At 36.3% G+C, this 26,506-nt stretch overlaps 1 protein-coding gene across 1 annotated transcript in view; it reads left to right on the top strand.

Moving 5' to 3' along the window:
- The first annotated feature begins 12,893 nt into the window (after positions 1 to 12,893).
- The window catches only part of BCAS3 (BCAS3 microtubule associated cell migration factor), a 957,541-nt gene continuing 943,928 nt past the window's right edge, over positions 12,894 to 26,506 (top strand). Inside the window, exons 1-4 of the mRNA XM_056814655.1 lie at positions 12,894 to 12,898; positions 12,948 to 13,087; positions 15,946 to 16,033; positions 21,923 to 21,977. Of these exons, the coding sequence (XP_056670633.1) occupies positions 12,894 to 12,898; positions 12,948 to 13,087; positions 15,946 to 16,033; positions 21,923 to 21,977 (288 nt within the window). The remainder of the gene's footprint in view (positions 12,899 to 12,947; positions 13,088 to 15,945; positions 16,034 to 21,922; positions 21,978 to 26,506) is intronic.

A 26,506-nucleotide genomic window follows, 5' to 3' on the forward strand; every position in this document is an offset into this window, starting at 1 on the left:
CTCTTCTCATTGTTGAATTTTTCTGACACATAAAATCTTAAGGAGGTGTTTGTGGGGTGGGGTAGGGTGTTTGCCTAGGGAAGGAAATTTCCTTCTTCATTACCCCACATTTTCATTTTTAATGCCATGATTATCAAGTCTTTAAGTAGTTATTTTTTTCTTTTAACTTAAAAGGAGTATGCCATTCTTTAAGTCTTTTCCTAAATAATTGATGCTGCTGCTAACTTTCAGCATACTAATTGGCTATATAGGCAATGAGTGTTCATCTAATAAACCAGTATTCTGTTCTTCGTGCTGTTGCCTATTATATTTTTTCTTAAAAAAAACAAACAACCCTTACCTTCTGTCTTAGAATTAATGCTGTATATTGGTTCCAAGGCAGAAGAGTGGTAAGGACTAGGTAATGGGGGTTAAGTGACTTGCCCGGGGTCACACAGCCAGGAAGTGTTGAGAGGCCAGTTTTGAACCCAGGACCTCCAGTCTCTAGGCCTGGCTCTTAATCTACTGAGCCACTCAGCTTTCCCTTGCTTAAAACATATACTAAAAAACTCAATAAATACTAATATAGTAATAAATACTAACATAATTTCTGAGTTTTAAATATTCCTTAATCCTTAAAAAAGTTACTGAAGATATATTTTTTCTTAATTCTTTAATTGTGTTTAATTTACTTTCAAGGTAGTGTTTGTTACTTAGGAACAGTCTTCCACTTGTAGGTTTGGTAAGGACATCTTTTCAGGGAATGGTGAAAAAAGAGGATTACAGTTTCTAAGTGCAATGTCAGAAGATCTAACATCTGCCCAATGGAATGTTAGAGTTGAAAGACAGCAATCTGCCCACCTATCTATATTTCTCTACCGAGAATGGACTTTGATACAGTAGATATTTTTAATATGTTTCAAATCTGTTTTAGTAGTGCCATGTTTATTCTCAGATTCACAAAGGAACCTAGAAGTTGAACTCAACTTTCTCATTTTAAGGCATGAAGAAACAGGCTTTGAGAGGTGAGAACAATGTCAATTTTAAAAGCCATTTTAAGTGTTTAACCATGATCTATAGATTTAAAGGGTAGTTGGATACAATTTTATATAATTTGAACCAGAGTCTTATTTTAGGAGCAGCTTTTTTAGTCAAAAAACAACAAAGTGATAAAATTAGATCTCTTCTGTGTGTCACCATGGCTGTAGTCATACCCAACCCCTTAAGGGAGAAGTATTTATGCAAAAGCATCCAATTCTTCATCTGAAAGATAAGAAAGATAGTATGCCTGGCAGAATATAAAATATTGTTTATGTGTTGTTATATCAGAATGTTATGATAATAAGAGTTACAATATAGTTTTTATCATATTCGGAAGATTAATTGCTCCATGATGATAATTTTTCTTTTCGGTTTCAATAGTTTCAACTAATCAAAATCAAAATCAAAGGCTAGTTTGGAGCCTCTGACAAAATGGTTCAGTTTTCTCCTGGGCATTTTGGGTACTTCTCAAGATTTTTTATAAAATTAAGTTTGAACTCATAGTTTAGCAATTTCTACTATCTTCTTAAACAGAACTTTGTTTTTTAGAGGTCACAAAGCTTAAGATCAATTTTTTTTTTTCATTAACAAACTGAACTAGAGCAATCTTGTTGGCCTTGCTAAAAATGTACCAGAATTAACTTGCTTTTCCTCCATTAGCTTTTGGGTCTCCTTTTTCATGTCTTCCATTTCCCTTCCCCACTTTTCCTCTGCCTCTCTTAATTGGTTTTTGAACTCTTTATTTGAGATCTTCCAGAATCTGTGTCCAATCCATATTTTTCTTTTGGATTTTCCATGTGTTTGCTTTGCTTTCAATATCCCCTTCTCTGAACCTTGTTCTTTGTCTCCATAAAAAATGTTAAGAGTTAGGTACTTTTTTTGTTTGCTCATTTTTTTTACCTTTTTATAGGTGGTCTCTGTTTTCTGGGAGGTTAGGGTATCCCCTTAAACTTCAATCCTTCCTTGATGCTACCCTTAGCTTATTTTCTGAGTTTCTGCCAGTTTTTTTTCTTAGATACTATGATGGCCTGAGGACTGGCAGCTCTGAGGGCCTCTTCCTACTGCTAATTCAATTAAACCTTGAAATGTTGATAGCTTAAAGACTTGGCTTAGACTTGGGCTTACACTTTTGCTCTCTGAATTTGATCAGGTCAGGGGCTGCTCAAATTCTAGCCCCAGACTGTGTACTTGATACAGTCAGGCACATAGTTGATTTGCCCTGGCCTGGAGCTCCTCCTGGAGCCTCTAACATAAAGATCTGGATCCCTCTCTTGGGTCAGTCAACTACCCCAATCTGGGCCCTGACTGGGACTCCTGGCTTTGCTCTGGGTCCACACCGATTAGCCCTCTTCACCATAGACTGCCCTGGGCTGGGATTCTGGACTTCATCACAGGTTTGAAACCTCAAGGTGTGTGCATTGGCTTAGACCTATATGCCCAGGTAGGCTCTCAAGGTCTGAATGTTGGATTGTTCTTAGGTTCTGAATCTGGAACAGCAGATGTGGGGTGTGGGGTGTGTGTGGCTTGCTCTTCACTCCTTGCTATAGTCTTGCTGATCGTGCTCCCATTTCACCCCAGTGCCACAGATGTTCTCTGCCTACTTTTAATTCTTTCTTTTCTTGAAAGTTGTTTCTTCTTGGTTCTTTCACGTCTGTATTTGTTTTGTCGTGTTATTTTAATACTGGTTGGAGGGTATTCTCATGGTGACCTTAAGCTTTGCTCTAAAACATCTTGGCTCCCTCCTCCCTCCCCCAAATTAACTTGAATAATGATCAACTTAGTCCTACTTTTTGTGGGGGAGAGGGAAAGGGTGAGAATATAAACAAATTTCTCAGGATAACTTTTCACAAGTGTCAAAGAAAAGAAAAAAACCTCATGCTCAATCTGTACTCCGTGTTTAGACATCAGTCTGCCAGAAACATTATATCCATGTCCAAGTTATTTCAAGCTTTGAGAGAATTGTCAGAACTTATATAGTGCCCCATGACCTCTGACATGATTTCCCCAAGATGATTTCAGGTAACATTTATAGGAACCTTGAACAAGAAAAAGATATCTTAAAATATGGTCTGCATTAACATTCCTGAATTAAACAACCATTCCTTTTTGGACTATACCCCACACCACACTCTCTGGAGTTAAATGTGGGTAACTCCTTCCTTTACTGATAGTAACTTTTTGGGATGGAGACTGTCCTGAGATAAGTTATTTACTGAACTCTTTCTAGGCTATAGATGAAGTAAACAAGCCAAAAGTCATTTTTTGTTAAAAGATTTGGCACCTCCCTTAATCCATTTCTCTTAAAAATCTTCATGTCCAAGACATCACCCACCTTGGGGCTTTTCCCAAAGATTTTTAGTCTAGGGCATCAATGGCAAACCTTTTAGAGACTGAGTGCCCAAACTGTAACCCTCACACTGTATGTGAACCCCAACCCACCACACCTTACTCTAGACTGAGGAGGGAGGAAGCTCTCCCATTGGGCTCCTGGCCAAAGCGGTGGGTGAACTGAGAAATGCCCTTAGGTGGGAGTGGAGAGGGGGAAGGGAGCAGCCACCTCCAGCACAGCATGGTTGGCCAACACAGGTCTAGGGTAATAATGTTATTCTTACTAAGTTTTACTAAAAAAGTTTTAAATATGTTCCCATATAGACATGTGTATTGTGTTATTAATGACATACAATGGTATCTACCATTAAGTGTGTAAGATCTAGTTATGTTCATTTGGCAACAGTGAAAAAAATTATGAGTCAAACTAATATTTAATAGTTGGTAAAAGCTTCATGATTTTTTCATTCAAGAAAATTTTGTTGGGGCCAATAAAATATATGTAGATAAAACTATCTCCATTTTACATATGAAGGAAGCTTTGACAGATGGCCCAGGGTGCCACAAATAGTTAAGCATTGGAAGATCTGAAACTTGAATCTATGTCTACTTAAAACTAGTGTTGGTTTCATTATACCATTTTAGTCTAGATAGAATGATTTTTGTACTTGGGAAATATTTATTGACACTAGTCAATCAATCAATATTAAGCAACAACCTACTCTGTGTGTGCCCAGCTCTGTGCTAAGCAATGGATTAAGTCATGTTTTATTTTATCTTGCGGTCACTAAGTCAGTGTAGTTTTTTATTCGTAATTGAAAAGTGGATCAATAGTTATATGTCTTAGGAATGAACATACACAGCTGTTTGTAGCTGGAACTCTGAAAATACTTCTATAGAGTCCAACCTTTAGATTACTTTTGCTTCTTCAAATTGTGACTGGGTATTTGGCATAGGTATTGAGAGAATGAGGTGGAAAGAAAATAGTTAAAAAGGGACATCCTTAAGTTTTCTTTCTAGTTTTACTTAGGTATGGCTTTATGGAAAGATAGTAGGTCTCTGGATTACATAGGAGAAGAAATGGATGAAAACAATAGAAACATGGAATTAAGGTTAGGTTAGGATACTGGTCTTATAGGAGATGAGGGTATTGGAGAAAATATTAAGAGGCTAGGGACTTTTTGTGAATAGACAATGGTGTCATGAAAAAAGGTTGCTCAATTTGGACTGAGGACCTGGGTTCAAATGCTGACTCTAGTATTTATTACCTGTGTGACTCTGGGCAACAAGACTCGTGATACTTGGCATACATTAGATTGCAATAGATAGTCATGTTTGCAGAGGCTAGAAGTCCCAAACATCATTTTTCTTGCTATTTCACAAAGCAGCAAAATAAAAGCAACCCAACATTCCAAAAATTGTGGCAGAAAAATTATGTTGGCTACATTTTAAAATGGAAACTACACATGGGACATATATCTTACTTACCCTGTTTTGAGACTATGGGTGCTCAGTAAATATCATCAGCTGCCAAGTCATTTCAGTGTTGCAGCCCAGTGTTGAGACACTAGTTCAAAAAGGAATTGCTCTCCTAGCTGGGAAACTCATTTTGAGAGGAACATGTGATTTCATGGCCATAGCTCTTTGTTCTTTCAGTTACTTACCCCCACCCCATGCCCCATTATTATATTTAATAGTGACTCATTACTTTTCCTGTGGGAGCTGAAACAAACCTAGAAGAGTATCAAACAAAAACTCCTTTGGGATTCATTGAAGATACAGGAAATTTTTCTCAGAATGTTTTTCTTTTTAAGCATAAAAATGTGGTATATAGAATTATAAAGGAAATTAATTATATTGGAATAGTAATTTACAAAATCTAAATCCCTGTAGATCTAGAATTCTGTTCCGAAAACATAAGCATTATTATAGCAAAAGGCTACTGCAATAGCCCAAGGTAATAAAGGCCTGTACCAGGGTGGTGGCAGCATCCAGATGTAAAACAGACCTGATGCCTCTCTCCATATAACTAGCTTAAGTGGAAGAAGCCTTTTCCCACTCATTCATCATGCATGGTTATCACTAAATGAATCCTTCTGCAAGATTGTTTGCATCATTCTATACATGAATATCTAATTATTCTTAAGCATAAATTTCAAGCTGAAAGAATTCTTGGAAATCATTTAGTTCAACTGCCTTATTTCTAAGGAGACCAAAGACCTAGAGAAGTCATTCAATAAACATGCCCACATCTTCCTAATCTTTAAAAAATTTCTCCTAGATCCTAAAATACCATCAAGCTTATCAACATATCTCTCATCTTTTTCTTAGCTAAAATCCTAAAAAAAAAAAAAAGTCCTCTATTTCATCAATACTATTTCTTACTATTCTTTCCAGCCAAAAAAATGTCCATCTATGCTCAGTTACTCACTTTTTTTCCTCTGGATCTCTTCTCAAAGCATGGCAATTTGGTTTCAAACCTCATCACTTAAGTGAAACTGTGATTTTTGAATGAGTTAATTGCCAATTTAATGGTTTGTTTAAAAATTAAATTGAATTTCCCTCTCCAATTATATGTAAAAACAGTTCCCAACATTTTAAAAAGAATTTTGAGTCTTGAATTCTCTCCCTCCAGCCTTCTCCCTGCCCTCTAAGATGGTAAGCAATCTCATACCGATTTTATATGTACAATCATGCAAAACATTTTCCCATGTTTAATCTCTTTGTGGAAGGAAACTCAAAAAAAAATTCAGGCTCCATCAGTTCTTTCTCTGGAAGTAGATGGCATTTTTAAACACCTGTCCTTTGGGACTGTTTAGGATCTTTGTATTGCTGAGAATATCTTAAGTTATTCACAGTGGTTCATTGTACATTATTCTGTATTTTCCTAGTTCTACTTACTTCCCTCTGCTTCAGAGTGTAAGTTTGTGTAAATCTTTCCAGATTTTTCTGAACCCCTCCTGCTTGTCACTTCTTTGCATCCTAATACATAATAATCCATCACATACATACTATAACTTACTCATCTATTCTCTAATTGTTGGGTATTCCTTAATGTTCTAAATCTTTGCAACTACATAATTACTTTATATATTTTTATACATATAGCTCCTCCTTTTTGCTTTTTATCTGTTTGTGATATAAACCTAGTAGTGGTATTACTGGGTTAAAGGATATACTGTTTTATAGCTCTTTAGGCATAGGTCTAAATTGCTCTTTAGAATGGCTGAAGCAGTTTACAACTCCTACAACAGTATATAAATGTTTCAATTTTCCCACTGTAATAATTAAAATAAATATTTCTACCTAGATATACATGTGTATATATATATATGTACATATATATGTATATATATATATTTTTTTTTATAAAGTTTATTGGAAGGGTAGACAATGTTCCAATAAGTAACCTGACCACGTGGCCTGCATGTATTTTCTCTCCTCCCCGCTCACCTGCCTGCTCTCTCTCTTCTCTCTTCTCTCTTAATTTTCCTCCTGGTTTTCTCCAGTTCCCTCTTGTTCTCCCCAGAACCTTAACTTATTGACCTACAGAACATACAAGGACACAACCCTGGCGCAACTGTGGTATGTCAGGAATGTTTGATAGACAGGTAAAGTTACTCGGGAGGGGGAGGGGATGAGCTTCTTTGACACACCACATGCCCTCCATGTTCTGTTATTTCCTTTTCTGTCATAATAGCCAATCTGATAGGAGTGAGATAGTGCCTCAGAGTTGTTTTAATTTATAATTTCTCCAATTAATAGTGATTTAGAGCATTTGTTTGAATGACTATAGAGAGCTTTAATTACCTTCAGAACTACCTGTTCATATCCTTTGACCATTTATAAACTGGGGAACCACTTCTTTCTTAAATATTCAACTCATATATATATATATATATATATATATATATATATATATATATATTTGGGAAATGAGGCCTTTTGTTAGAGAGACTTTTAAAAGATTTTGGCACCATTATGATTACTGTATACTACTCTCCATTGTATTTCCCCATTTACTTTCTGACCACCACTCCCCTCAATTTGTCCTCTTTTCTATCAGGCCCACCCGTACCCTTTTCTAATCCTTTACCCCCTCTTACTTTCCTGTAGGTTTAGACAGATTTCTATATCCAGTTGATTGTATATTCTTCCCTCATTGAGCCAATTCCAATGAGAATTGTGCCCAATGTTCATGTGCTCCCCTCCCTATGCTTCCCACCTTCCCCATCACTGAAAAAACTCATGCCTCTTTTATTTGAGCTACTGACTTCATTCTGTTTTTTTTTCTCCTTTTCTCAAAGCATTCTTCTTTCTCATCCTTACTTTTCTTTTTAGATACCATTCCATCATATTCAATTCACACTCTTACCCTCTGTCTATGTGTAGTATTTCTAACTGCTGTAATAAAGATTAAGTTCTTACAAGTTACAAGAATCATCTTTCCATGTAGGTATGTAAAGAGCTAAACCTTATTGAATGTCTTGATTTTTATCCCCTTTTTATTCCTCTCTTGAGTCAAATTTTCCATTCAGCTCTGGTCTTTTCATTGGGGGTGTTTGAAAGTCCTCTATTTCATTAAATACCAATTTTTTTCCCTTGAAGGATTATGCTCTGCTTTGCTGGGTAAGTGATTCTTGGTTGAAGTCCTAGCTCCTTTGCCCTCTGGAATATCATATTTCAGGTCCTCCTTTTCTTTAACATAGAAGCTGCTAAGTCTTGTGTTATCCTGAGTATGGCTCCACAATATCTGAATTGTATCTTTTTGGCTACTTACAATATTTTCTCTTTGACCTAAGAGTTTTGGAATTTGGTTATAATAATACTGGGAGTTATCTGTTTGGGATTTCTTTCAGGAAATTTTGAGTAGATTCTTTCCATTTCTATTTTTAATTCTGGATCTTGAATATATAAGGGTAGTTTTCCTTGATGATATCTTGAAAGCTATTGTCTAAGCTTTGTTTAATCATAGTTTCCAGGCAGTCTAATAATTCTTAGATTATCCCACCTAAATTTATTTTCCAGGTCAGTTGTTTTTCCCATGGGATAGTTTGCATTTTCTTCTCTTTTTAAAAAAATTCTTTTGACTTTGTCTCTTTATGTCTAATGAAGTCATTAGCTTCCACTTCCACAATCATTTTTAGGGTATGTTTTTCTTAAGTAAATTTTACTATCCCCTTTTCCATTTGGCCAACTCTACTTTTTAAAAATTTTTTTTCTTCAGTGACTTTTTGTACCTCTTTTTCTATATGGTCAACTTTGCCTTTTAGAGTTCTCTTCGGTGTATTTTTGTATATCTTTTCCCATGGCCAATTCTGTTTTTTAAAAAGTTCTTCTCTTCTTTTGGATTTTTGTGCCTCCTTTGCCAATTGGTCAATTATTTTTTTGAAGGCATTAATTTCTTCAGTAATTTTTGTGCTCCCTTGACCAAGCTTTTGACTTTTTTCATGATTTTCCTGCATCACTCTCATTTTTTCCCTTAATTTTTCTTTTACCTCTCTTATTTGATTTTCAAAATCCTTTTTTGAATTCCTCTATTAATTCTTTTGAGGCCTGAGAGTAATTGACATTTTTCTTGGAGGCTTTGGATGTAGTAGTATTGACTTTATGGTCTTCTTCCTCCATGTTTATGTTTTGGTCTTCTCTGTCACCAAAATAATTTTCCATGTTGTTTCCACTTTTTGCTATTTTCTCATTTTCCTGCCTTTTCCTTTTCTTTTACCTTAAACTGTCAAACTTGGTCTCTGTAACTGTAGTAAAGGGAGCAATGTTCCATGCTTTAGGTTCTTTGTGCAGCTGCTTTCAGAGCTAGATCTAGGGATCTATAAGCTTTTAGTTGTCCTATGTTGGTGTAATGCAGGTAGAAGTACTTTCCCAGTCCATGCTCTGGTCTGTGAGTAACTACAAGCACTCTTTTCTGGCTTGAAACTGTGGTTAGGGTCCCCTGCTCCCACAAGACCTGGTGTTCCTCCTTACCTTTAGATAGTGACTCAGGCCTGCAACTTGGATCTGTTTCTTGGCAATGCAACAAGAGTCTTGCATTCAGAGCCAGCAAAGAGACCCCTGTAATCTCCTTCTCAGCAGTTGTCAGATGGCCACTCTCTTACTGTTTATGAATGAGTGTTCTGGATACTTTTGCAGCTAATTCAGCTGCCCCCAAGGCCTGTTGCCAATATGGGGCCTGTCTTGTGTGCTGCTTCGTACTCCTATTCTGGTGCAATAGTTCTTTCATTCTGGCCTTCTAAGTTTTGGGGCTGAAAATTATTTAACCGCATCTTTTTTGTGGATTATGCTGCTCCAAAATTCATTTTCAGATATTACATCAGAGTTGTTTGAAGGATAATTTGGTAGAGATCAGATAGGTCTCTGTACCTTCTCTGCCATCTTGGTTCTACCTCTAATGGCTTTTTTCAATCTTCATCCTTCTTGATCCATCTGAAGTATATGACTTATTTGCAGTTCCTTCCTTCTGGATATTCTCTCTTTGGGTTCTTCTTATCTAAATCCTCCTCGGTCTCCTTTGCTGGCTCATCATGTTAAGTTCTCTAATTATGAACATTATCTGTATCATGCACACTCAAAGTCTGTCCTGTACCCTCCTCTTTCTTTACATTTTCTTTTTGGTGATCTCATCATTTTCTGTTTCTGTGAAGATTACTCCATGATTTATTTAAAAAGGTTTTCCCAAAAATCTTATTGTACTATTTAGCTACTAACGCTTAATAAAGGACGTAAGTTTGATAGTTTAGCTGCACTAGAACTTTTGGGATATTCTGTATATTATTTCCATGGTGCCAGTCCTATATTATTAGCTGCTTATTGGCTATTTCAAACTGGATGTCCCTTAGACATTCAAAATTCAGCATGTCCAAAAGAGAACTCATTATTTACTTATTTTCTCTCTAAAATCTTATTCTTCCAAACTCCCTTTTTCTGTCTAGTCATGATCTGTCTAGTCATAGATTTCAATCTCAAACTCCCACTCCATAACTCACCTTACTTCCACATACCCAATCAGTTTTCAAATCATGTCATTTTTACCCTGACAATATCCCTCACATCTGAATGCTTATTACTCATTTAATTTAGTTTAGGCCCTCTTCACTTCTACTAGTCTCTCCCCACTTTAATACATATTCATGGATGCCAAAGCGATTCCCTGCTCACATTACTTCTCTACTTATATTCCAGGAGCTTTCTATTCCTTTGATGATTAACTATAATATTTTTACCTTTTAAAAAAAGTCATAACCTGTATTCTGCTTATGTTTCTGGAAAGCCTTATTACATATTATTAATCTTCCCCTACTCCATGGTCCAGCCAAATCCTCCACAGGGCACTTTATCTTTAATCTTGTTCTCTATGGAATATCATAAATATATTTGGTAGGTTTTAAAAAAAAATTTCCTTCAAGACTCACTCAATTTAGTGAAATACCATCTTTTACAGAAAGCTTGTCCTCATTACCAATGCAGTCCTTCCCTAAACCACATTGTATTTATTTAGTATATTCTTTTAAGTGTGTATTGTCTTCCTCCATTAGAATGGAAGCTAGTGGAGTAAGGAGTTTCATTTTGGTCTTAGTATCCCCACAAGGATATCATCTACCAATCATTTATTAAACATCTGCTATGATTTAGTCACTGTGCTAAAGCACTGGATATACAAAGAAAGGCAGAATAGTCTCTGCTGTCAAACTCAGTCTAACGGAGAAGGCAATATGAAAACAATATGTACAAAGAAGATATAAAAAGAATAAACTGTAAACAATCAATAGAGGGAAGGCACTACATTTAAATTTGGCACAGTACCTAGAACATAGCAGGTAGTCAACAAGGTTGATTAAATGTCTGATTGTTGATAACAGCTCCTAAAGGCAGTCTAAGTGTGCTGAAATTTCGAGTGAGAGGACTGGGTCTGAATTCTGGATGCTACTTACCCACATGTGTGACACTGGGCAAGTTGACTGCCCTTTCCAGACCTCCCCTTCTACTATAAATGGAACAGATGATATATAAGATCCCTTCCAGTTGTACAGTTGATGAATTAGGTGGCTTTCATTAATCAAACTAAGTTTTCATTTGTTTTTTTAAATGGAAGTGCAGAATTGGACATAAAACATTTTATGATTCAGGGCAACTTCCATTGACTGATCAATAAATACAGTGTCATGATTTTCTCTATATCTGATAGTCCCCATCTTTATTCCCAGTATATAGGTTGCCCCCCATGCCAGGAATTCAGTCCCTTCTCACCTTTTCCTCTAAGACTGTATCTTCAAGGATTCCTTTCTTCACATTCTCTCTTTTATATCAAATTTTAGTGGCTAGTACTCTTCCCACCAACTGCCTTATATTTACTTTGTCTCCATTTAATGTAGCCTCATTCCCATATTTGTAGTTCCTCCTAGTGTCCCAAAAGAATAAGAGCCATGTAAGGGTAATGCATCAACTCAATTTTGTTTTTCTACCTCCAAAACCTAGAACAAGGCCTGGTACATAAACAAAGGCCCTGGAGTCAGGAAGCTCTGAATTCAAATCCAGTCTCAGACACTTATTAGCTGGGGGATCCTGAGCAAGTCAGCAGACTTCAGTCAATCTCGGTTTTCTTATGGGAATAATAATAGCAACTACCTCCTCACGTAATACTAAAATGAAATATTTACAAAGCACTTTGCAAATCTTAAAGTGCTATATAAAGTCAGCTAATAGCAAGTACTTAATGCTAGTTGAATGAATGACTGATTCCGCTTCCCAGATGTTTGTACATTCACTGCTTCAGGCTGCACTCAGATTACTTTGTAGCAGTACTTGCAAAAGAACCAGAAAAAGCCTTAAAGAAGGACGGTTACACTTTATATCTAATGGGGGTGGGAGTGGAAATAGGATTCAATCCCATCCAAATCGGGGTGATGGAAACTGAGGTTCTGAAGGGGTCTTGGAGCCTTAGCCCACTCCTAGGTTGCGTTCCCACTCCTGGGGATCTGGAGGCTCCGCTTCTACTCAAGAAGTCCTCAGCACGCACAGAGTAAGGATCATACCCGCCAGTACCTCAGTAATACCGCCAGTACCCAGTGGCTGGCACCTAGGAGCCGGAAGGTAAACACGGCGAACAGAGGCGGAGCATGTAGGAGAGTTCGGCGCTGATGAATGGCCACTGTCCGTGATTGGCAGGTGCCATGTCCACGTGCTCTGAGTTTCGAATCAGCTGTCGCGAGAATTCGATGTAAACACACACACCCGTCCTCCTGACCGACTCAGGTAGGGAGGAGGGACGTCAAAAAGACCTTAACACAGGTAGGTTTCTCTCCAAGATCATTAAGCCAGAGTCTTTAGGGAACACGAACTTATTCACCGATGCCCTTTTTCTGGTTCTTTTCACTACTGAATCTGAGCTGAATCTAGCCTCACTGTTATTTTCCTTTTAGCCATTTCCGATTGGCTAAGACTTTGCTCACTGCCGATTGGCTCCATCGGCCCGGGGGGCGGTGCCGGTTTGTGGCCGAGATGCCCCTGGGATTGGCCAGTTAGCGAGTTCCGCCATGGCGTAGGTAGGAGGCGCAGCTTGTCACTCATCGAAGAAGGACTCTAAACAGTGAGCAAGGCAGCGAGAGAGCCCGGTTACCGGCGGGGCTGCCGGTGAGGGGGCAAGTGGGCTTTCAGGGGTTCTGGAGATTTAAGGACTGGGGGCAGCCGGACTTCCGGGGTGGGACGCTGAGTAGAGCTGAGAGACTGGGTGCGCGCTGGGCGGTGGGTGTCTAGTGTCTGGTTAGTGGTGGGAGGTTATGCCCCAGGGCAGGGAGGAGAGCCTTGCCCACTGGCGTTAAGGTTCCGGCTTGGAAAGGGCCCTTGGAACTGGCGCTTTCGAGGCAGACGACCGGCCCCACCCCTGGGCAGCATTGGGGTGCCCCGGACTCCTGGGCCCGAGGGAACCGCTGCCCCCTTCTCAGGAGGCTCTCCACCGAGGTTTTTAATAGCTAATGGGGGTGGGGTGCGGTGAAAGGCGTGGGTAGCTTTTGCCGTTGAAGGGGTGCTCTCTCCCCTTGCTCTCTCACTCTGTTCTTTTGTGGCTTGGTCGATTGATTCACTCCCCCATTGCCTCAAATACACGGTTTTTTGGGGCTCCCTCTTTTAGCTCCAGGTGGTAGGGTAATTGTAAAGAGACCATGTGCTAGGTATGGTGCTATCCTCTCTGTGGACAGTCAGTGGCACATCATACCTTCTATGCCCTCCTCTCAGCCAGGAGCCCTGTTTCATGTTTTCCTGACTCTGCTGAGGCATTCCTTAGTTCTCATTTGGTCCCGAATTTCAGAAGAAATTGAAGGATCAGAGGTTAGAGTTGTCATCTGGAAGCATGGGGAGAGTTTCTTGTCTTTGTCTTCAACCTTTTTTGCCTGGCTCGAGTTGGACCTCTGGGAGACAAGAAGTTTGTTTGAATGAAGTTGTGCTAACTGTACTTAACTTAGGATTCATTCTTTGCTTTGTGAGAGATTGATTATAGAAGTTCCTTTATTAACTTAGTGGAAACAAGCCTTTGTTTGGGACTGTATCTCCCTTTGAAGAGGGAGATAGCCTTGAGTCTGATGGCACTATACTGAATACTTCTCAAAGAACTTGGGTTTGTAAGAGAGCTAATTCTTTTCCCTTCTTATCTTGCTTCAAACCTTATGGGATTACTTTTAAAGACTTGGATCCCCCTCCAAAAGGAAAGAACTTGGTTATGTTGTAAATATTTTTTTTTCTCCCTTTCACTTTATCAGGCTATTGCTGTAATTATAGCTTCGGGCCATCCCAGGATCCTTAATCCTAGGAACTGTTCCCACTCCACTAGAATTGGTTCAGGTTCCACCCTCTGGTCACATGGTTAATTTCTCTAAGACCTGATATTGAAGTTTAGAGGTTTCCTTATGATTGTGACTAGGAACTCTTAAGGTCTAAGAATTCTGCTGGAAAACCCTCCTACTTTACTATATAGGCCAAGCACAGAAGGTGGCTGTTAAACACAGTAGCACCGGCCACATCATCTCCATTGCTGAGTATGCCCTATTAGATTCATAGGAAATGAGAAACAGATATTTAACCCTCTTTAATGCAGGAATTCATTACCAAAATTTATTATAACACAAAACACTTCCATATTGGTTGGTGTTGGAAAAGCAAACTCATACAGAGCCAACCCCTCCCCCCCAATAGAACTGTAAGTACACTGATGTGAAAGATAGTATGCTTTGATCCACATCCATTCAATTCCAATAATTCTTTCTCTGGAGGTGGATAGCATTCATAAGTCTTAGTATTTTCCCAGATCATGAATACAGGAATTCTCAAGTCTTTTTGTGTCATAGATTCCTTTGTCAGTCTAATGGAAACTTATGAACTCTTCAAAATGTTTTTTAAATATATAAAATGCTTAGAATTACAAAGGAAACCAACTACACTGAAATAATTATTAAACTATCATTAACAATGATATAAGGGCAGCTTGGTGGCTCAGTGGATTGAGAGTCAAGCCCAGAGAAAGGAGGTTCTGGGTTCAAATTTGACCTCAGACACTTCCTAGCTGTGTGACCCTGGCAAGTCACTTAACCCTCATTGCCTAGCTCTTACCACTCTTCTGCCTAGGAACCAATATTGGAAGGTAAGGGTTTTTTTTTTTTAAGCCTCCAGAATAATGATATCTAGCATTTGTTATAGCACTTTAAAGTTTACAAAATGCTCTATATATTTCTCACAGCAACCCTGGTTATTGGCAGGCATTACCCCCATTTTACAAAGAATGAAGGAATTGAGGCCAGCAGAATAAGTGACTTACCCAGGGTCTATGAACTAGTTTCAGGATTCAAAAATAACTTTTCCTGCTTTAATCTCATCAAATCGAGTCAGAGCAACCTTTTGCATGTGGTTGCCATTCCTTGGCAGTGCAACTTGAACTAAATGTCGTTTTAACTTATGCAAAAGCTGTTTGTTATGGACAAATAGGGTACCAAATCCAATTTATAATGTAGGTCTCTATTTTAAAAAACACTTCGGATAGGATTTTGTATAAGTGCTAATAAATTCATCCTGATTTGAAAATAGTATAGAAAATTTTTGAACTCAGATTCATAGGAATGGTTCCATTATATTGATGCGTATTTCACTGTAAACCTCATCACATTCTATTTTTTCCTATTCTTCCTGGAATGAATGAATCTATGAGGTTCTGAAATGAAGGCTTATATTGAAACACAAGCAAAGGAATGTTGGATAGTGGAAAAAGTGCTGAACAGGTAGCTAAGTGATTCTGGGCAATCATTTAATTTTTCTTTCCATCATTTTACTCTTATGTAAGTTGGTAATAAGAATTCCGCTACCAATATTATAAGGTTTTTATGAGAAAAACACTTTATATACTACAAAACTCTAACTGTAAGTTAATTTAATTATTTTGAAATAAAAATGAAGTTATTTTTTCCTCTAGTCTTTTCCCTCTGTACAGCAGTTCCTGAATAAATATCACAAATAGGCAGGCAGTCCTGAAAAGGACCAAGTTATTGAGTAAGTGTAAATTTTCTCACATAGTGATTTTATTTTTTTCCTTTCTTCTGGAAATAGGTATTGTGAAAGCAGCCATGGCTACAGAATCTCCACGAAGACCCAGCCGATGTACTGGGGGAGTTTTGGTTCGTCCTCAGGCTGTAACGTAAGAAACTTTAAATAAAAGCCCAATGGCTTATGAAGATTGGGGCTCATTTATTTCTCTAGCTATGATCAGTAGTCCAAGTGTTTTTTTGTTTTCAGAGAAGTGCTTACTTTTGGAAGATATTTTTAAGTTTTGGCCTTATCAGATAAGTAAAGCCCTTGAGAGAGCAGTATGGAGGACATTTATTTTATCTCAGCCATAGGTGGAACCTATTACACATTCATATTCTCTTTTCTCATCTGGAGCACTGTAGCAAGGCAATCCTTCTTATTGTCTCTAGTCAATTCTTTCTCCCACTTTGAACTTTCTTTTCTTCAAGGCTCTTATATCACTCTCTTCCTTACTATTTAGTCAAGGACCTCACCTCATACTTTACTGAGAAAATTGATACCATTTACTGAGAGCTCCTATTAACCGTACCCTCTTGATTATATTTTGAATATATCTTCCTTCAAGTTTGATGAAGTTCCAAGGCTTATCCCTCTGGATACATTCTTGATCATAAATCTCATCTAAAATAGTTTGTCCTCACAATAATTTTTACTCTTTCTAATCTTCAATCTCTCACTAACTATTGGCTCCTTCCCTACAGAATATAAATATGCCCATGTCTCCTCTGTCTTTAAAAACCTTAATTTGACATTTGCCTGTTGGCTAGCTATCATTCAATATCTCTTCATTCCTTCCTACACAACCTCTTTGAGAAAAAAAAGCCACTATGTTAGTGGCTTTCCTCTGCTTTTACTCACTTCTAAGCATTCTGTATCTGCCTTATAACCTTATCTTTAAGTGAAACTGTTCTTTCCAAAGTTACTTTTATTTGCCAAATCTAAATGGCCTTTTTAAAAGTCTTCATCTTGACCTCTACACAGCATTTGATCTTGGTGACTACCTTATCCTCTTGAAAATTCTCTCTCTGGGTTTTTGTGCCATTGTTTTCTTTTGGGATGACTAATAGTTCTTAATCTCTTTTGCTGTATGTTCATCTCTGTCACATTCATTAACTGTATATATCCTCCCAAGTCTCTGTTCTGGGATTATTTACCATTTTCCCTCTATATTGTTGATCTTTTGATCTCTTATATATTGAATTCTCATCTCTTTGCAATGGTTCCCCGGTTTGTTTATCCGTCCCTAGTCTCTTTTCTAAGCTTTAACCCTGTTCTACCAATTGCCTAGTAGACATTTTGAACAAGATGTCCTATAGGCATCTCAAACTCAGTATAGCTGAAAGAAAAATCATTATTTTTCTCCCCAAGTCTTCCCATTTTTCCCTCTTTCCTTAAAAAAAGAAAAAAAATTTTACATTCATTAAAATTTTTTTCTTTCGAATTATCTCCTTCCCCTTCACTTATTAAGAAGACAAGAAATATGATGTCAATTACACATGTGAAATAATGCAAAACATATTTCTGTATTAGTCATAATGATGAACTAGGTGGCTCAGTGGATAGAGTGCTGGGACTCAGGGAGACCTGAGTAGTTCAAATCTTGCCTCAGATATTAGCTGTGTGACCTTGGGCAAACCACTTAACCTCTCTTTGTCTTAATCCACTGGAGAAGGAAATGGCAAACCACTCCCGTATATGCCAAAGAAACTTCATGGACATTATTGGTGTGCTGTGGGTCTTAGAGTCAAAAAAAAAAAAAAGAATTGGAGATAATTGAACAATGGAAAAACATGTTGCAAAAAAAAGCAAGAAAAATAAAGTGAAAAAATTATTCTTCAATCTGTACACAAACTCCATCAGTTTTCTGTCTGGAGATGGATAGCATTTTTCATCATAAATTCTTCAAAATTGTATTGATCATTGTATTGATAATAGTACATCAAATTTTCACAATTGATCATCCTTACAACATTCCTCTGGTTCTGGTTCTCCTCACTTCACTTTGCATCAATTCATATAAGTCTTCCCAGATTTTTCTGAACCATCCTACTCAGCATTTCTTATATCATAACAATACACTATCATGATCACATGCCACTTCCCTATTCTTTTTTTTAGTATACTTTTGTCTTTAAATCAATACTAAGTATTCATTCTAATGCAGAAGAACAGTAAGGATTGTTAGGATAAAGTGACTTGCCCAGAGTCAAACAGATTTGAAATTTGTCTTCCAATTCCAGGTGTGGTGCTCTAACTATTGTGCTACCTAGCTCCTTTTTCCCCATTATACTTGAGTAATACAATCCTCTTAGTTACCCAGGATCAAAACTTTTATGTCATCCTTATCCCATACATCTAGTCATTTGCATGATGTCATTTCCAATTTGGAAATGCTTCTTGAATATATATATTTTTATGTATGTATGTCCTCTTCTGTCTACTCAAACACCATCTTAGTTTAGATGCTTATCCCCTCTTATCTTACCATAGCTTTTTTTTTTAACTGATTTTTCTGCCTTCAAGCTCTTCTCTTTCCAAAGTGAATTTCCTAAAGTGCAGGTTTGACCATGTCATCTTCCTGCTCAACAAATTCCAATGACTCCTAATTACCTTTAGAATCCATTATGAAATCCTTTGTTTAGCATTTCAAAACTTCATGTTCTTGGCCCTTCCTACCTTTCCAGACTTTTTATATGTTACTTCTCTCCATACTCTCTCTGACTCAGCTATATTTGTATACTTGGTATTTTTTGTTCAGTCTCTTGACTCCTTGAAAAAACCATTCTTGAACCATGAACAAGAACTTTGAAAGCCCCCTACCTATAACCATAAACATTCCATCCTTCCACATTCTTCATCATCTTTCCAACTCACCACAGATCTCTTCTTTGTTCTCAAGGTTACCTCCAAGTCCACCTTTTTTTTTTTTTAATATATCAAGTTTTGTTTTTTTTTTTTAATTCATGTTTCATTGAAAAACAGTACAATACATATCTTTGGTATAGGATAATTCAGGTCTGTACAACTTCTATTTACAGGCAAAGAAAATTGGGAGCCAGTATTTTCCCAGATGGTTTGTTAAAGCAGCTCAGATTTTACTTTTCTTCTTTTCCAATCTTAACTCAGTTTAATTCAGTAGTTGAACTACATATACTTTCCTTTACCCTTAAATGTCTCTCCCCTTTTACTTTTTGTCTCTTTGTTATTCTTAACTGGGTTATTTCCATCATGTTTTGGTGTACGCCATTGCCCTGTTCTTGGATCTTTTTTCTCTTCATATCTCTTTTTTGTTGATATCTTCATGGTTCTCAAGGGATTCAGGTATCATCTATGTCTAGTTAAATGAATCCAGCCTTAGATTTTTTTTGAGACTTTATTTTTCATCACCAACTAGCTATTGAACATTTTCAGCTGGATGGCCTATAGAAATCGTAAGCTCATGATCCAAACAGATCTTATTCCTGCCTTATATCCCCCTCTGTCCTCTAATTCTTAACTTTACTCAACTCTGTTGAGAGTACTATGTATCATCTTTCTAATTAGCAAGGTTCACAAGCTGGGTATTCTTCTTTCCTCTCCTTTATTTCTCATGTATCATTAGTTGTCAGATCTTGCTGATTCTACCTCTACAATATGTCTCACATCCATACCCTTCTGTTCACTCACATTATTGTTATTTTAGTTTAGACCTTCCTTACCTTTTGTCTAGATTATTGTATCTCTGTCCTAATTGATATTCCTTCCTCCAGTTTTTCCCATTTAATCTGTTTTCCAAATAGCTGCCAAATTGATGATCTTATAACTTTTATATCACAGGTCTAACTATTATAGGAGCAGCTAGGTGGTGCAGTGGATAGAGCACAGGGTGCCTCAGACACTAGCTGTGTGACCTTGGGTAAATCAGTTCCCCCATTGACCCCACTTTCCTTATCTGTAAAATGAGCTGGAGAAGAAAATGGTAAACCACTCCACTATCTTTACTCAGAATATCTTAAACTGCGGTCATTAATAGTCAGATCCAACCGAAATGACTGAACAACAATTAAAAAAAAACAACCCTATCATTTATTCTTTTGCTCAAGAAACTTTGGTTTCTCCTAGTTGCTTCTAGTAAAAAGTACCATTCATCTACCCATTATTATTTAAAAGCTTTTTATCTAGCTCTAACCTACTTTTCCTGGCTAATTATTCTTCATTATATATTTTAGTCCAGCCAAATTCCCTTATTTGCGCATTCCATATTATTACATGCTATTTATTGTCTCCATTTCTTTTAGCAGGCTCAAGTGCTCTCCCTTCTCTTATTTACCTCATAGAATCTCTGCTTCTTTTAAGGCACAACTGAAGCACCATCTCCTCCACAAATTCTTTCCTGGTTTTTATTTTCCTTCTCTAGTTGTTAATTCTCTCCTCCTAAATTACTTCATATTTACATTGTATGTATTTTGATTTACTTGCTGCATTCATATTATTTTCCCTGATTAAATATAAACTTGTCAGCAGGACTATTTTTTTGGGTATATTCCCAGTTCTTGGTACCGTGCTTTAGCACACAGTTGGCATTTCATAAATGATAATGGAATGCATTAACTAACTACTGACACTGCTTTAAAACATAAGTAGCATTTACCCCCTCCATTTCTTCTCTTTCAATAGTCATTGAATTTAAACTACGTACTATGGGCAAGTTACCTTCTTGGGGACTCAGTTTCTTCTTCTGTTAAAGGAGAAAAGTTAAACTAGATTCATATAATGGCTTTCATTTCTAAATTCATTGATCTTATAAACTTGCTTAAGTTTAAAAACAAAGTCTTGTTTTATTTGGAAAACACAAAGACCTGTTTTTATTCTTTCTCAAGAAAATATTAATCTCTGTTGATTTTTATCATAGCTGAATCTTTCCATTTTTGCTATGCATTTTTGCCTATGCTTTTTAGTGCCATGCATGCTTGTGACAGATACTAATGAAACATTTTTTTTGCCTCTTAATATTTAAATTATTCTTGATAGTCTTTTGTTCTTGTATTTTCTCTTTGTTGTTGCAGAATGAAAAGGAAGTAACTTTAAGGAAACCATGCGATATATGTTAAAATTTTTGGGGAAAAAAAGCATGGTGTTTTATGTGCAATTTATAATAGCTTTGGTTGTCTTCTTATTTTGATTATTTTTTGTTACAGCTAGCACTTGTAGGTCTTTGGGTGATTTTAAAGATTTAGGATAACTCATATCCAAAACGAATTTGTATTGTCAGTTTTTCTACTGCTGATATTCACATCCTTCATGTTTTAAGTATTATTGGCAAGTTACATTAATAGTGTTACTTTGTACCTCCTTTTTAGACAAATCTTTCACACCTTTAATTTTGCCTTCAGAGCCATGGGGCCTTAATGACTATAGATTTACATCTTTACATTCTGCACCTGCAATGTAATTTTGTTTCAAATTTAGAGGACAGACATTTAGTATAGTCATCAGCACCATTTTGTCTTAGACCTAACTATGGCATTGTATTGCCTTGACTCAGCTTAACTTCTTTTTTAAGTTACTAGGGCTTCTATCAACAGAGTTTATTTTCTGTCATCATTTTAAACATAGATCACACTGGATCTGCAGGTATGAAATATGACTTTATCAAGAGGTAAAGACTATAAATATGCTAGGAAAGAATTCTGTATATATCTTCATTTTGTGTTTTTTCCTTTGTTGTTAAGTTTTATTTCTAATAAAAGAATTTTAAAATTCTAAAGTCAGTTACATTCAAGTTTTTTAAGTTATCAAAGAGGCTTATGAGACTAGAAAAATCAAGTTGCCCAAATTGGATAAGTTGAAGAAAACTGTGGGATGGAAATTGAACTCTTTTTTTTTTTCTTGAGTTGACTCATTCAGAGGGGAGGCTATTTCAGTACTTATAAACTGATCTTTGTCCTTTACTTACATTGTGTTCTACTATCTTAAGCTTTCTTGGTGATTTTTCTTCATTTTCTTTTCTTTTTTTCAGGGAGCAGTCTTATATGGAAAGTGTTGTGACCTTCCTTCAGGATGTGGTGCCACAGGTAAGTGACTGGCTCTGGCTCTGGAAATATTTTTATTTTGCCCCTGTAGTTGGAAAATATTTTGTTTTACTTACCTTAGCCAGGTTCCAATAGAATTTTGCTCTTTTACCTTCCAAAGCTTCAGTTGAAAGACTTTCTATAGTTGTGGCTGTGCAAAGTTTGATCTGTCTTGAGAGGAAGATTTTGTCTTTTGGTGTTTGTTGGTGTGCAGAAGTCCAGTGAAATAACATAATGGCTCATCTGCTACCTTCTGGGATGACTTTGGTTTTGGGGTAATTTGGGCTGGGGGAATGAGAGTCCCTGGGATTGAATCATTTTTCCCCCCCAGTTCTACTCCCATGGTCTTTTATCCTTCTCTGTCTCTACATAATGTGTTTGTAGAATGTGATGTGTAATTTGGTGAACTAGAGATCAGACTAAAACACAAAGCTGCATCTATTTTCTTGTTGAACAAGCTTTTAAAGCTTTACATGCAAAGGTCTAGTTGCCTTATTACCCGAATGGTTTTTTTCCCCTAGATAGTTAGGTTTTTATGTACCACCTTTTATAGAATATTTGTTCTTTCCCAGTTGTAGTAATAGAAGTTGGAATGCTTTGAAATTTTCTTTTCAGAATATAGGGCCTCATCAGTAGTAAAATAATTAGGATTTCCTGGAAACATAAATTCTGTTTCTACTTCTATTTTTATTTTTCTGTTATCAGTTTTGCCTGATAGACCCTTGGAGAGCTAGTACTACTGAGACTTGTCTTTCTTATGCAGAGGAAATAGAATAAAAGTGACCATACTACTACTACTACTAAATAGCTAACATTTCTTTGGCTAATATGTGTTAGCACTGTGCTAAGCACTTTACAATTATTATCTCATTTGATCCTTACAATAACCCTGAGAGGTAAGGTACTATTATTAACACCCATTTTATAGATGAGAAAAATGAAGTAAACATTGGTTAAGTGAATTACTCAGGGTCACAGAACTAGCGTCTGAGACAGATTTGAACTGGGGGTCTTCCTGATTCCAGACCTGGGTCTATCTACTATGGCACCTGTCGTAGAATAATATAGAATAGATACTAGAATTATCTCCGGAAGTACTGATTTTAGGAAGGAGATTTCATGACTATGACTTTTTTCTCCTCATGCCATCCTGAACCCTGTTGTTAAAAAAGACTATTAGTAAGTATACCACACCAACTTTGAGGGACTTTTAAATAGTCCTCAAATATAGTTTATGATTGCTTTAAATAAAACACATTTATCATATAAATAAAACACATTTATCATACAAGGGAAAGTACCAGTGGACAGTCATAGAAAGAGTAAAAATGAAGTGGAAACAGAACTTGGTTATCCAGGAAATATGTCTCATTCTCTTTTCATATTTGGAAACTTTAATTAAGCATATATTATTTGAAGAAAAGGTATGATATGAAAACTAATTCTGTATTAGAACAGACCAAGCTAAAGTCTAGTTAAGGAGATTTAATTAATAAAATAACAGGAGAATATTAGCAGGCTATACGTTATCAATTGCAAAATACCATAGAATAAATTTCTTCCTGGCTCTGTGTCAAGGATAAGTCACTTAACCTCTTTCCAAGACACTTTGAGTTGTTGATTTGTTTCCATAGAAGGAATTTTTGAGATGGGAGGATCCCACACTGATAAATTTATGGTTTGGACAATATAGTAATATAATGTTACATAATGTCTTAGTCTCCTATAAGTGCCTTATAATTATAGATTGTTAAAACTATCAGTAGAAACTTCTCTACACTGATGAAGTGACAATACAAGTTATTTTTTAATTTGTCTTATTGCCACCATCTTCCTGTTTATTAGACTATGTATAGGAAGTGAAAGACTGGAGGTAAGAAGACCTAGAAGATTATGAAAATAGTTTAGGTAAAATATGATAAGGGAAAATTATGGTGATTAAAGTAGGAATGCAAAGATGGGATCAGAGGATAGGAGAGAGATTAGAGAGGTAGAATCAGTGAGAATATATTGCTCAGAGTGGAGGGTGAGGGAGACAGAAGAGAGAGTTGACTACGAGGTTTTGAGCTTAGATGATGGTGATAATAACTGAAAAGGAGATGCTGAAAGAGAAGTAGGTTCTGGTGGAGAGATGTTTGATTTTTGAAGAAGAAAGGGATATAAAGCAGAGTTATATAATAAGGAAAAGTTTGACATTAGAAGCAGAAACTAGGAATTTATGTGGGTAATCTAATAAGGGAGGTGGAGAGAATGAATAATTTCTAGAGAACTTACATCAGGTGGTAGAATTAGGTTTGATATGCTAGACTTATAACAAGATAATCTTTTGAATATGTCCACGGAAAAAGAAATGGATGAAGAATATATAATTTTAATTTTGTTACGTAGTTGGCTATTGATTCATATATCTTGGGTAGGCTGTGGCGATGAATAAAAAATTGAAGTTGAAGGCACTGGATTGCATTTGGGAAATTGTGCAGTGCTTTTTATTCCTGCATGTTCTTTTAAAAAAAGAAAGCATATCTTTTAAAAACAAGTTCTCTCAAGGGTTGGTGTATATGAATACAATTCACAAACTAGCATGATTTGAGAAAATCAGTTTTAAATAATCCAAATGGCAATGGAAAGGTTTATGGTAGGTGTAATGTAACATAGTACATACTGTGACTTGAGTTGGAGAAGTAGAGGTAAAAAAGACTAAAATTCATTTCAGTTAAACAAATATTAAATTCCTACCATAGGTCAGACACTGTGTTATGTGCTGTTGCTTTCAAGTGAAAAAAAGAAATAGTTCCGGTCTTCAAAGAATACATGTTCTTTTGGGGAAAAACTGTAATAGATGATATTTGAGGGTATATTTGATGGATACTAGCTAACTAATATATACATATAATAAAGGACACAGATAAGTAGATATAATTTACATAGAATGAAAGCAAAATAATTTCTTGGGGTCTTGGCTAGAATACTAACAACTTGGAGCATCAGAAAACATTGCAGATAGGAGGTAGCATTTGAATTGATGAGCTGAGCTTTTAAAGGTAATTGGATTTCTAGAAGCAGAGGAAAGAGGGGTTAACATTTTATTAATTTGAAAAGTATTTTTAAAAATTTATCATTTTTTTCAACATTCCATTTGGTAAATTTTCTCTCATTCCCTCTCTCTTCCTTACTCATATCATATAAATTATACATATGAAACCAAGCAAAATATATTTCCATATTATACATGTTGCAAAAAAAAGTCAAGAAAAATAAAGGAAAAAAATTTTTTTAAATTTGCATTCCATTCATCTGCTCGCTCTCTAGAAGTGTGTAGTATGTTTCATAATGTCTTTTTTTTTTAAACCTTTACCTTCTCTTTTGGAATTAATACTAAGTATTAGTTCTAAGGGAGAAGGGTGGTAAGGGCTAGGAAGTTTGGGTTAAGTTACTTACCCAGGGTCACACACAGCTAGGAAGTATCTGAGGCCACACTTGAACTTACCTGCCCCTTCATCCTGTCTTTTATCATTGTCTTGATCAGAGTAGTGACTCCGTCACATTTGATCATCATACATTATGGCTGTTTGTGTATACAGTGTTTCCTGGTTCTGATCATTTGATTTTGCATCAGTTCATGTATATTTTCCTAAAGTTTTTTTGAAACTATCCTATTTGTCATTTTTTATAGCACAGTAGTATTCCATCAGAATCACATACCACAATTCGTTCAACTATTGTTTAGTTGATCGATATGCTCTTAGTTTCCTTTCTACCACAAAAAGAGCTACTGTAAATTTTTCTGTATATATAGACACTTTCTATTTTTCTTTTAGCTCTAAGGGATACAGAGTATTGCTAATAGTAGTATTACTAGGTCAAAGGGTATGCATAGTTTTATAGCTATTTGGGCATTGTTTCAAATTATTCTCCAGACTAGTTGGATCAGTTCAGGACTACTAATTATGCATTTGTGTTCCTGATTTTCCACATCCCCTCTAGCATTTATAATTTTTTTTTATTGTCAGTTTAGCCAATCTAACCAGTATGAACTAGCACATTTTTTTCATATAATTACATAACTCATATAATTATGAATAGCTTTGTCTTCTTCTGAAAATTGCCTGTTCCTATCATTTGACCATCATGGATACCATTTTAAACATGGTGTATAGTCTGCATAGAAGCAGGAGATGGAATGTTATAAAAGAAGAACAATGAACAAGTAGGCCAGTGTGACTGGAATGTAGAGTGAGTCAGATAGAATATGTCTGACCAGCAAAGCAGGTGAGCTAGTCATAATTACAATGGGAAAACATATGGACAGCCTGATTGTTGCACTGTTATTCATGAAATCTGTAAGAAGTAGAAGAAGCTGTGTAACACATTTGGTAAACCTTTGTGAGGAACATTTACGGAAGGACATTAAAAAGAATGGCATTTAATGAAAAGATAGATATGAGTGGCATATCACAAAGATAATGGATCATTTAAATTATGATAAATTATAATAAACCATCATTGAAAATAGTAATATGAGGAAAATTATA

This window comes from Monodelphis domestica, chromosome 2, assembly GCF_027887165.1.
Source record: "Monodelphis domestica isolate mMonDom1 chromosome 2, mMonDom1.pri, whole genome shotgun sequence".
In the NCBI taxonomy this organism is placed as follows: domain Eukaryota; kingdom Metazoa; phylum Chordata; class Mammalia; order Didelphimorphia; family Didelphidae; genus Monodelphis; species Monodelphis domestica.